The sequence below is a fragment of the Achroia grisella genome, unplaced genomic scaffold (genome assembly GCF_030625045.1).
Source record: "Achroia grisella isolate CSIRO2021 unplaced genomic scaffold, CSIRO_AGI_Agris_v1 utg874, whole genome shotgun sequence".
NCBI lineage: Eukaryota > Metazoa > Arthropoda > Insecta > Lepidoptera > Pyralidae > Achroia > Achroia grisella.
In genome coordinates, this window is record NW_026713051.1 from 1,265,346 (window position 1) to 1,278,279 (window position 12,934).

Consider the following 12,934-nt stretch of genomic DNA (forward strand, 5'->3'; position numbering starts at 1 on the left):
ATTATTTACATATTAATATAAGCAATTCATGCATTATATTATAAAGCTATCCCCCCTAATGTACAAAATGTATAACGTTTAAATAATTTAATATAAATATTTTATTTAGGACATTCTCTGCTACTTAAAAAATTAATTTAATTTATCCCTATTACCGTATTTTAAGTAATTAAGTAACAAATCATTCGTGTCTTGGTAACACGGATTTTATACTTTAGCTATACACACTCTTGAATACATTGCCCTCGCTATTGTCTCGGTCTGCCCAAGTGGCAAACTAATATATTATCTTTTACTAAATATTAGTAATAATAATCTTATTCATGAGTATGATTGTTTTCTATGTATATTATGTATGTATTTACAAAAGAAACCATCTATGTATTTATATCAGTTGTCTAGTACGCATACCACAAGCTCTACTTAGCTCGGAACTAGACGGCGCTGTGTTAATTGTCCAGGGACATTATTATTAAATAGGATTCACAACAATAAAAAGGACCTAATGTTACTAGAATAAATGGAAGTACAATATTTCACTTAATATTAGTTTCCCTACTATCGTTTAATAAATTAAAAAAATCCCTCCCTACACCAGTCTAATAATAATGACATAAAAATCTTACAGCAACAAGATAATAGAAAATGACGATCAAATGAAACGGAAATAGGACAACACTAGGATTACAGTTTCACGATAGATACAGATGTTTTTAAGAGAAATACACATATTAGGCACTGGGGTCGAGAATGGTAAAGGAATAGGGTTTTTTTAAATAGCATTTAAGTAAAAATGTAATGTTTATTTTCATTTTCGACCCAGTGTACTTCAATGAGCAGTTAATTTATGAGAATATGAAGCACAGAATAATAGACACAAGTTGAATTTACAGTCAAACAAAATTTGTTACAGCTGTTGTTCTTACAGCTTTTTTGTAGACAAAATTTTGATTTCAACTAATCAAAAGAAAGTTTAAATTATAACGGATATATAAGTTATAATATTACTTTATAATTTCAACACATTATTATAACGATTGAGCATTTACTCTGTTTTTTTATTATTTCTTTTCACCAATTGTAATATAATTGGCTTGTACAACAAAGGCCATGGGAGGAATAATAAGAATCCTGAAAAATAGAGAGATGTGTATACTTGCCACCACTTCGAATAGACTTTAACATCAAACGGTACCAAACTCCATCCCATAAAGACTATAGCATATGTTTTAAGGAAAATAAATAATAACACCTTAACAATACCGTGCGATCTCCACTTCTTGTACAATTCAGTTTTCTTGATTATCGTTTCTAACTCTTTCTCCATATATATTATAATGAATTCATTGAAGAATGTAACGTAATACCCGGACCTGATGCCGTGCCACAGCGCCAAAAATAGCAACGTACAAAATTGGCTAAGATGTCGGTTACCTAAAAACTTCAGACGTTTGTAAACATACTCGGCCGCAAAATAGTTCGTGTTGCAGTTGAAACTCTCGATGTAATGTTGGAATTTTGTCGCCGACTCGAACTGCATCAGTTTTATGTTATTACACGCATTCCACTTCGTTATCTTCTTCCCATCGTCATCTGTTGCCAAACCGTTGTATGACAAACCAAATCTGATGCATGAAGCTAAAAAAAAAGTTCACTATTAACTGAAGATGCTAATATAATTCCGTAAATGTGTATGTATGTAAATTTATTCATTATAACAATAACGTGGCTACTATAAAACAGAACTTGTAAGGTGTAGTTAACAATATTATGAATTTCTACTTATTTTTTTTTTAAATGTCATAGATTAATTACTACCAGGATTGAGGTGGAACTGTTGTTTATTCATACAGTTAATTGAAAGTCATATTGAATTATTGTTGATGAAATCACTAGGATATCCACTTAATCTATTGTGAGGAATTGACCTCATTTCGTGCTCATTACATCATTTTGTATATAGCCTACTTGTGGTGACGGAGACTAAGTAGTTAAAGTGTATATTTAAAAAAATGCGGTACTTTAAAAATGAATATATTAAAAATATATATATATTAAAAAAGGAAAATATCTCAAGTATGGGACTAAGTAGCTTATGTGTATATTTAAACGCCGTACTTTGAATTCAAATTCAAATTCAAAATATCTTTATTCATGTAGGTCTATTACAGACTCTTATGATATGTCAAATCTACCGTCAGTTCGGAATGATTTCGAGATGAGAAGAACTGACAAGAAACTCAGCTCGTATTCTTTTTTTAATGTTGTACATATTTACAATAATACTATTGAATATATATAAAAAGAAAAATTGAAAAAAAAAAGAACAAATAAAAAAAAGTAATTCCCAAATATGGTAGTAATTCTTACATTAGGCTAAGGTTATACCAAAGAGGTAAAGGGTGCGCCCCGAAGCCCTAAACTTTACCCTTTTGTGGGGGTGCTTATGACCTGAGTTAGTACTTTTTGTAAAGGTATTGTTACCAATGTATGGTGTGGATAGAACAAAATCTTACAGATACCACTATTAGAAAGTTTTAATGTAAAATGTATTTAACAACGTTATAAAGGAAGACATCATTATCCATTTAGTAACTAGTTATTAAAACTAGCACATGCAAGGTTAACGTAACGTGTACATAGAGAACGTAATTTCAAAATAATTATGATTATAATACCTTCCGTGAGCAGCCAGCATGAAACATATTTGTAAAGAGCAAAGTGGGCCCATAACCCACAATATATATGCCGATAGAATATTGAATCCTCCGAAAACTCATCCGAAAGCATGTACTTCATATTGAAAAAGCCAACTGAAAACAAAGCATGTGATTAATTAACATAACAATACTGTTCAACTGGTTTGTTTTAGTATTACATGATATTTTGTTGAGACCTTCACATTTGGCCTATATACCTTTGGAAATGTACGTTGGTATGAGCAACTGTTCCTACAGTAAATTTAAAGAATTAAGAATACCTACAAGTAGGAGTACCTAGAGTACAATAATTTTATTAATATTATAAACGCAATAAACGCGAAATTTTGTGAGTAGCGTGGATGTTTGTTACTCTTTCACACAAAAATTACTGAACGGATTTTGATGAAACATTAGAGATATAGATTATACATCAGAATAACGTTTAGGCTATAAATTTCAAGCCTAAACGTTATTCTGCAGTTTCTGCAACCGCAGGCACAGCTAGTTATTCCATATAAAAAAACTTACCTCCAACTTGAAATGCTATCAAATAAAGTATTCCTTGAATAAGTCTACAGAATCCTTCAGCTTGGTAAACTTTGGTTTCAGATTGAAGTGGGAATTTATCAGATATATAGTCCTTGTACCGTCGGAATGAAAATATGGGTCCGACCAGGAAAGAAGCGGGGAAATAAAGAAATCCCATCAACTCTAAGAACGTTGGTGCTTCGACCAATGCTGTTATTTTATTGTTCTCCGACAACTGTTTACCCCTTACCAAAAGCTGTCCATCCCACAAATCATAAGACAATGCTATTAACTTTAATGTTAATACACAATGCGGCATAGTCCAAGTTATATCATAATCTTCTGATTCAGTGACCACATACCCGACCAATAGATAAGTCATGTTGAAAACAAAAGAGACTATTGCATTCAGTTTCCCTGGACCCAGGAACATGGTGGATAGATAAATTACGATTCCAGGTATCGCATTGTGATACATAGTGGCACCAAAATTATAGTAAGCAATATCCATTCCTGTCGCTATGAAATATAAATTTCTGTATTGTTGATGAATTCTCACATACTTATGGTAAAATATGGCTAGGGGATAAGCCATTACGATGGACACAAGCAATTTCAGTGCCGGTTCAGTTGTGCCTATTAGGTGCGCAACAAAAGGCATTGGGTTGATTCCCACCCAGCCCAGGGTGGCAAGAAATAAGCCAAACATTGTGGATTAATCTGCAAACAAATTTGTGAACATTACTAATTAAATATTTAGAGCATATACTAATTAATTTTTAGGCAAAATATATTTTCTTTCTATCACAGGTGATATATAAAGATTTTAATTGTAATATAAAAAGATTACTTAAGTCAATTATGCTTTGGATTGAATAAAATTTATACATTTTTGCTATATTTAAAAATGATTACAGAATATATTCCTATTATAGAAACAATAAGTTAAATATCCTTATTTACAGTTACAGTTACATTACAGTCCTGATAAAGGAATTTGTATGGCATCTGCTAAGAAAGCATCAAGACTGAGCAGAATACACCCTTGAAATAACTGTTCTATTTTTGAAATGTCATGATGGATGGGAAACCCTGCCACTGAACCTGTCTATGCGAAATGGCACCAGCGAGTTACACACAAGTTTCTTGTTAATTCTTCTTGTGATGAGAAAGCTTCCGGATAAGCGGTAGATAAAGAAATTGTTATGACTATTCAAAAGTGCTTAAATTAAGTGTTGTATAACAATAATTGTTTGTGTCTTTAATTATCACCCTCAATATAACTTGTTATCAAAAAAGTCAAATATGTAAGCCCCAATATAAGCATTCATATTAAAAAACATGATTCTAAAATCTAAACATGTTTTAATGCATAATATTAAATTTATTTGAATAAATGATTTTCTATTCCATTCTATAAGAATGCAGTTATTGCAGGACCATGATATTAATATATATTTTTAAAAGGAGAGAACGGAACTGTCAATTATGAGGACTAATGATTCCACTGCTAGCAATGTGAGGTTGATCTAAATGTGGATTTCCCTACAAACCATTGTGATAATTGGATCCAGTGGATTTCTCACAATATGCAAACTGACCTGACCTCATACTCATCTTATAATCTGCCTTGCCCCTACTGGTGCTCTACCAACTTCAACATCATTCCATTATGACCATTGATCAAATACAAAAATTGGGGGCGAAAGGTAGTAGTAATGTAGATTGTTAGTTATTTAGACTCTCAACCCCATAGCTAGCAATTTACCATGTCAGGTTGACCTCAATGTGGTTCCCCCAACAAACTATTGTGAAAAATTTCCAGTGGATTTGGCACAATATGCAAACTGACCTGACCTCATGCTCATCTTATAATCTGCCTTGCCCCTACTGGTGCCCCATCAGCATACAAAAATTATATATTGCACAGTGATTATGCACAAAGTAGAAAGATATTGTATAATAAACAGTCTTCAACCAAAAATTGAACAGTGTTTTGGATTGTAAAGTAATCTAATTTATTTTTATTTTCAGTAAAAGTAACCTACATAACATTTTGAAAATAGCTTATTAGGATATGGTAAAGGTTAGGTCTGTAGTTAGTTTTATATAAAAATATGTAGTTATGTACTTAAAGGCTAACAGATTGCGCATTTTTCCTAGCATATCAGGAAAATTATCAAATTTTAAGCACTACAATTTGTGATTTAATATGTTTATATGAGGTCAACAAAAAATAGAAACGTATACCATAAATTTCTACCAAATAATAGTATTGATATATTACAGCAATAAACTATTTACCTCAGCCTATCATTTATGCCATTATATTAAAACATCTCTCTGGTTTTTAGAAATATATGAATAAAATTAAGATGCTAGTAAACCAAAGTAAAGGGAGATATAGTGTAATAACGTAACTACTACTTACCAGGGTAAATTGCAAAGTAGATACTTGGAGAATTTGAAATAATAGGACTTGCTGTATAGATGGTAAGAAATAGTGTGAATTGTCGCTTTTGGACTTTACTGATTGACTTATTTAATATTGACTGACATTTCAATATCCACTGAGCGAGTAATCACTACGCTTAGAAATGTAGTTACGAAACTGCTTTGAGCCTCATCGTCATAATCTGTGTGCAATACGAAGTTGTGGAGCCATATTGATTCTATATACGAAATTGAGAACGTGTGTTTAAGGTTGGCAACTCTGGTGGATTTGGGGATCGATTGTTTTTAATATTCTGACTGAAGGACAAACATTGTCTTTGTTCATTGTCTTTGGTTTACTAATAATTCCTACGTTACAAGGAGAAATAATACAACAACTTGACAACTACTAGTTACCAAGGTAAATTGCAAAGTAATTTATTTTTTATATGATTTGCATATTCCAAAGAAAATATATTTACACAAAAATCTTGTTACTTAAAGCAATTCTTGTTCAATATTCAATATATTATTAAAAATAACTACATCCTAAGTACGCAAGGTAAGTGTATGTAGATATTTGTTTAAGAGCTCTCACAACAAATGAAAATGAGAATCTTTAACCATATACATGAAAAAAGAGCGGGAAACGTTAAGTATTTTATGAGTAATAAATTATTAATATTTAAATAGTGATCAGATAAATTGTAAATAGTGTATGTTTCATTATTAGTTTAGTAGTAGCAGCAAAGTTAGGTAAGTCTCTGTATTTTATTAATATGAGAACCCGGGAGTACTGCCTCCGAGGTAGCATCTAGATTCCATGGAGACAGGCTGTTCATTTAATTTATCTGTTCATATATTTATCTGGTACAAAACGTAACCATGAATCTGCAATGAATGTTTGCAAAGATTCGCTTTGCAAGCATTGCAATAAACGTAGGAATCTAGGTGCTGACACACGTAAAAATAAATTTTCATGCTCTTGCATGCATGTATGATGATTTTAATGATAAACAAGATACTTCCAATATATCTCTAATAAATAATCAGGGTAAGCAAGAAACATCTAATTCTGGTTTAATAAATAATCAAAACCATGATACCACTCACCCACAAACTTGTATTAGTAGAGTTTACTGTCAGCCCTATGATGCTGCTCCATACATAGTTCATATTGTATCTTTATCGCATGATAAAACTTTGCTTCACCAAGGGACATTAGCCATTACCTTAATTAAACTAAAGAGAAAGTACTTTATTACTGGAATATCTGAGGGACAGAAACAGTTGTCATAACATTCATGAACAGGTTCTAACCAAATGAGTTTTTATAGGTTATAATTTCTTACCATTGATTTATATATTTACTGTTATTCAGTGTTATAATAGTTGTATATATAGACATGATAAGAATCACTGTGGATCAGTACCACATTGCTATAAATGTGGAAAGGGCCAATCTAGAAAATCCAGTATACTTTATATCTTTACAGTATATATGCATTTATCAATGAACCCTGATTACATTTTTTGGTTTTTGCAATAGCATATGCTGGTGGTCACTCTATTCTCCCAAATTTGAATTTAAATGTATCTGTATTATTGTAAATATATAGAACATTTATTTGATAATAAATAAAGAGTTTCTTGTCAGTTCTTCTCATCTAAAAATCATTCCATACTGACGGTAGATTTGACATATCATAAGAGTCTGTAATAGACACACATGATAAAGATATTTTGAATTTGAAAATTCAATTCCTTAAACACTCCTCATCACTTAAATAGAATTAATTATAAACATTTTGTCAGTATGGTCTATTAATTTTGGAAATAGTAATTATAGTTGTAATTCTAACTACAGGGTTTTTGGAAGGGCCTTTCTCAAGTCTATTTTAAGCCCTATTTTGTATAATATACTTACTTATGACTTAAAAAATTCAGTAACAGATTCAATTAACAAAAGAAACATATTATAGAGTATTATATATATCTCAACATTAGCTCAATACCTGCTCAATTTTGTAGGATTACACATTATTAGCAACATAAATCTAATCCTTGTTTAGCTGAAAGTATTAAAAGTTATTGTCTTTTCACTCCCACCTGTAAATATAAAGCTTTCCTCTCTACTGTGTACCATACAAAATATTAATTGTTATACCAGATGTTCATTTAAATATAAATATTACTAAAATGATCCTAACTCTAATGAGATGTTTATCTACTTTATGGATGTAAAGAAAAAACATTGAAGTCATACCAAAATCTGCCATGTGTTTTGTAAAGCATCTAACATAACCCTTCCTGGTTGTGTCAGTATTGGAGTTTACCATACATAATTTGATATAGTTAAAAAATATTTACTGCCCCTTAAAACTTACCTTTTTACAGAGGAATATTTGGCATCATCAAAGCCATAGGCATTATGTTGTATATCTCAAAACTATTTTTATGTAAAGCATTATTATTTGTATTATTATATATTGTAAATGTATAATCTTCAAAGATTAATTCCATACAAAATAATCCTATATATACTTATTATTTGGTTCTATAATTTCCTAAACTTTGGTTCTGGCAAATGCACAAACATGCCAAGGATTGAAAAAGGAATTGAAAAACATACATGCTGTGTCATTGTGCAACTGTGAAATACATAATTGCGATATATTTGTCTGGTATTATTATCGCTTTTAAAGCTTAGATTGTTTTTTTATTTGTAGACAGCAGTAGAAAATGGAGTCTGGTGGAGATTGGTGTCTGATTGAGAGTGACCCTGGTGTTTTTACACAACTGATTAAAACATTTGGTAAGTGCAAACTCTTGAGTTTTACACTATGAATTACAATAGGAAATAAGGCCATAATTTTCTGTACTATGTGTTTGTAGCCTATTTATAGTAAAATTTTATAGGCTATGTATGTTACATAATCTATAGTCTTTTTCTAAATACAAGTTATGACCTGACACAAAATGTAGCAAAAATGGGTGTGAAGGATGGAGACCAAGACGACAAGCAAAAGCAAACAGCATCGTTATAGTTGTAGAATATTTGTGTATTAAATTGACTTATGTCATATGAAAACAATATAATATTTATAAAAATATAGACAATAAAAAAGGTTTATAAAATAGTTTCCAACAATGGAGACATTGTGAACCACAGATGAATTGTGTCAGTTAGTAGAACATAATTAAATAACCTATTATGATAATAATAATATTCCCAATAGAAATAATCTTTATTTAGATAAACTCATTACAAGCACTTTTGAATAGTCATATTTTGATTCTACCATTCATTCGGAATGCAGATTCATCACAAGAAGAATGAGCAAGTTGTGTTGCTCTTTTGAATAGATGTTTTTTATATATAATAATTACAGTATAAAAAGTAATATCATTTCTTTTATATTTATCTTGTGTTATATAATATTTCTATTATATATGCTTTGTTTGCACAAGAAACAAAGCTACCTAAATATATTTCATATACAGTTAAAATTTGTTTACAATTTTGCCAAAGAATTCTGGTAGGTCTGACCATGCTGAGTATTGTATACATTTATTAGAATACTCAGACATGGCTGCATGTGTGAGTATTTGTATCTGTATCTATTTAGTGTAAATTATTGTAAAAATTTTTTTGTTAGGTGCAAAAGGAGTACAAGTTGAAGAATTGTGGACCATCGACAATGGCATATTTGAAAATTTAAGGTGGGTGGACCATGATTATAATTTTATTTACTAATCTAAAGACTCAGCTGTTAATTGTGATGTAGTTTTTTAACTGTCAGTGTACTTTATAAAGTTTTATATTACAGGCCTGTGCATGGACTCATATTCTTATTTAAGTACTTACAACATGAAGAGCCAGCTGGTCCTGTGGTCACGGACAATCGTTTAGACAAGATATACTTTGCTAAACAGGTTATTTTCCTTCTGTATTATATTTAAGAATTACTTTGTGATTTTTTTTGATCATAAATATGTTTCATAAAAGAGCATTATAAAAAATTTCAGGTAATAAATAACGCGTGTGCTACACAAGCTATTATTAGTTTGTTGTTGAACTGTGCACACCCTGATGTGGATATTGGTCCAGAACTCACAAAACTAAAGGAATTCAGTATGTCATTTGACCCAATAATGCGAGGATTATCACTCAGCAATTCTTCAACTATTCGGACGGCTCATAATTCTATGTCACAACAAGTGTTTTTTGAGATTGATCCCAAAACTGCATCTAAGGTAATTTTTACTGTCAAGATTTATTGTGTTTTGCTATTTTGCATGGTTTTCAGTTGTAATCATTTATGTAAAATTGAGTAAGTTAATATTAATTACATTTGTCTCTCATTTATGGAATGTCTGATGAAACTAAAAGTGATTTTCAAAAATATAAATGTTATGAGGTTGCTTTTCTGTCCCGTATTTATATTATGATATTTATTTGCAGGACGATGATGCATATCACTTTGTAGGCTATATGCCAATTGACGGCCGATTGTATGAACTGGATGGTCTTCGAGCAGGGCCTATTGATCATGGTCCCATAGGTCCAGGACAAGACTGGCTTGATGTTGTCACACCCATCATTAGGAGGAGGATCAATGTGTAAGATGTTTTTAATGCTCAAAATTGACAAAAATGCACTGTATTTTTGTTATATGTTAATAGTTTTTTAATTGTATGTTACATGTTTGTGAATTCTGAACTGATAAGCAGAGTTTATAGATAACTATGTTTAAGTAATATCTAAAAATATATTATGGAGGATATTCTATCAGACACCATTTTCAGCAGCATTTCTGAACAGTTATTTACTTATTTTTATTTATATCTACTATATTAATTTTTAGATATACTGAAGGAGAAATACGCTTCAATCTGATGGCTTTAGTCTCAAACAGAAAAATGGTATATGAGCGTCGTCTTGACGAGCTTCTGTCTGATACATTCGATGGCACAAACTCTGATGCAGTAGACACTGACATACCCAATCTCAGAATGTTAATAGAATATGAAGATGTAAAGATGGCGCGCTATGAGCAGGAGATGATTCGAAGACGCCACAATTATTTACCATTTATTATAGTTCTTCTTAGGATTTTAGCAGAACAGAATTTGTTGGTACGGTTATATGAGGAAGCTAAGGAACGCGCAGCTCAGAAGGGACAGAAGAAAATATAACACGAAGTCACAGGCGGATTGAAGGTAGAACGCGTGCGAGGACCTCGCCGCGTCTCCCAGTCCAGCCCCTCACGTGTGTTGCGTGCATCTGAAGATATGCAATATACATTAGCCGATTTAGATTCCGTGTACCGTGAAACCGATGACATACAACCAAGCTTCAATCTAGATGATATGGAAATAACACCACTGGAGTTACCCACAAATCCACATAACACATTTGTACCACCCCAACTAAGTACCTGTCAAGAAATTAATGATGATGTAGTATCAGAAATTGAAGAAGTGTTGATAGATGACACCATTGAATCTGAAATTATTCTTGGTGATGATGATGATCCAGATACTCCAGATCTGCAAATAGATGAATCATTTTTTGATCTGCAGGATTCTCCAACAGATCGGATGGAAGAATAATTTTCTGTTTTAATGTACAATACATAAACTAGTGATATATACGCCTTTGTAAAGATATTGAATAAAATTTAGTAAATTTTTGGCAGCCATCGTACAAATTTATCTTAGTGTTTAAAGTAACAATATTATTGTAAATAAATACATACTGTTACTATAAGAATGTAAAAGAGCAATAATTTCGATTGTTATTTCAAATTAGTGTCTGTCTTACTCTGATATTCTTGAACACTTTGTTCAGAAGGATGGTTACTGCTACAGAACAGCCTGCCTCTTAGATCTGTCGTACATTATGATTATACTGACAGGTTAGAAAAATATTGATTAAAAGTTGATTATATAAATTTATTTTCTGCTTATTTAAAAGCCACTGTTGAATGACGCATTGTTATTTAAATTAATAGATAGTATATTATAAAACAGGTTAATAAGTGTGTAAGTACACAGTTATTCAGATGTTATCGTTGCTGATTATATCAATTATAACTAAAGTATTCCCTGTGTTGTAAGAAATTGCAGTAGATAAATAATATGTTCTTTTATGCTCGTTGGTATTTACTATATTCCTTCGAGTGCATATGTTCAATACTATAGGTACAGTATTATTGAACATAAGCACTGATAACAAATCAAAATAATATAAAATTTGTTTAGAATTAAGTTTTCCCGTTTTTCATGTTCTTACTCATTTTTATTATAGCAATATTGTTTCTTTACTTCAGACGTCTTTAAAATTAGTAAGCACTTTTTTTTATTTTAATAATTCCTTGTAACATTGCATTGGGATTAACGTATAGAAGCACTTGGCTAATATGCCATTAGCAACTATGAATGATACTACAATAAAATAAATATTATATAAATATATTCATATATTTATGAAAAATGTTGTTTTTATATTTGTCTCTATAATGCCGTGTATGAATGCGTACAAACACAACATAATATTGTCATATTATGACAAGTATAATACATATACCATACCTGAAATAATGCATTAGAAAATTTAAGGAAAATTGTTATCGATACTTTTTAGAATGTAGTGGAGTAACTTGAAATAGTCATGCTCGCTATAAAGTTCAAACTTGTGGCGGCGCGATGGGCCGGGTCGATGTGTTCCCTCTAATATGGTTGAGTGCAATGATGGCTGGCTCATCCGTCATACTCGTGAACGGGTGCTGCTTATGGGGACTGGTCTGTTCAGGTTGCGAACACTGATTACATTATTTGATTTTTTTTATACTAGCATATACTAGTGGTCACTCTATTCTCCCAAATTTAAATTTAAATGAAATAGTATTATTGTTAATATGTACAACATTAAAAAAAATAGGAGCTGAGTATCTTGTCAGTTCTTCTCATCTCGAAATCATTCCGAACTGACGGTAGATTTGACATATCATAAGAGTCTGTAATAGACCTACATGAATAAAGATATTTTGAATTTGAATTTGAATTTGAATGGTAACATTATGAGAACTGTCACATGAAACATATAAGGTAATATTACATGAAATAGTAAAATCCTAGAGGTATGTGGAGGATCTTCTGTCTCACCTATTTCATCCGTCTAAGACGTTGCAACTATACACTACAATTTCGGTTGTGAGTTTAAAATTTCAGAATGGCAACACAAGGGTTAGTACTCCTATTATGTG

At 31.2% G+C, this 12,934-nt stretch overlaps 2 protein-coding genes across 3 annotated transcripts; one reads left to right on the forward strand and one right to left on the reverse strand.

Moving 5' to 3' along the window:
• Positions 1 to 850: 850 nt before the first annotated feature.
• On the reverse strand, positions 851 to 5,752 carry LOC131853059 (lysophospholipid acyltransferase 5). Its single transcript, XM_059203854.1, has 4 exons — positions 5,662 to 5,752; positions 3,231 to 3,950; positions 2,679 to 2,813; positions 851 to 1,638 (listed from the first exon to the last, which is right to left on the reverse strand). Exons 2-4 carry the CDS (start codon positions 3,937 to 3,939, stop codon positions 1,046 to 1,048), a joined length of 1,437 nt encoding a protein of 478 aa, XP_059059837.1. The 5' UTR covers positions 3,940 to 3,950; positions 5,662 to 5,752; the 3' UTR covers positions 851 to 1,045.
• Positions 5,753 to 5,989: 237 nt separating this feature from the next.
• Positions 5,990 to 12,140, forward strand: LOC131853062 (ubiquitin carboxyl-terminal hydrolase isozyme L5). 2 transcript variants are annotated; one of them, XM_059203856.1, is made up of 7 exons: positions 5,990 to 6,084; positions 8,393 to 8,478; positions 9,323 to 9,386; positions 9,494 to 9,599; positions 9,693 to 9,920; positions 10,129 to 10,286; positions 10,532 to 12,140. In XM_059203856.1, exons 2-7 carry the CDS (start codon positions 8,406 to 8,408, stop codon positions 10,860 to 10,862), a joined length of 960 nt encoding a protein of 319 aa, XP_059059839.1. In that variant the 5' UTR covers positions 5,990 to 6,084; positions 8,393 to 8,405; the 3' UTR covers positions 10,863 to 12,140. The 2 variants fall into 2 exon arrangements, with proteins under 2 accessions (XP_059059839.1, XP_059059840.1); XM_059203857.1 differs by lacking the exon at positions 5,990 to 6,084 and adding an exon at positions 6,091 to 6,225.
• Positions 12,141 to 12,934: the final 794 nt, after the last annotated feature.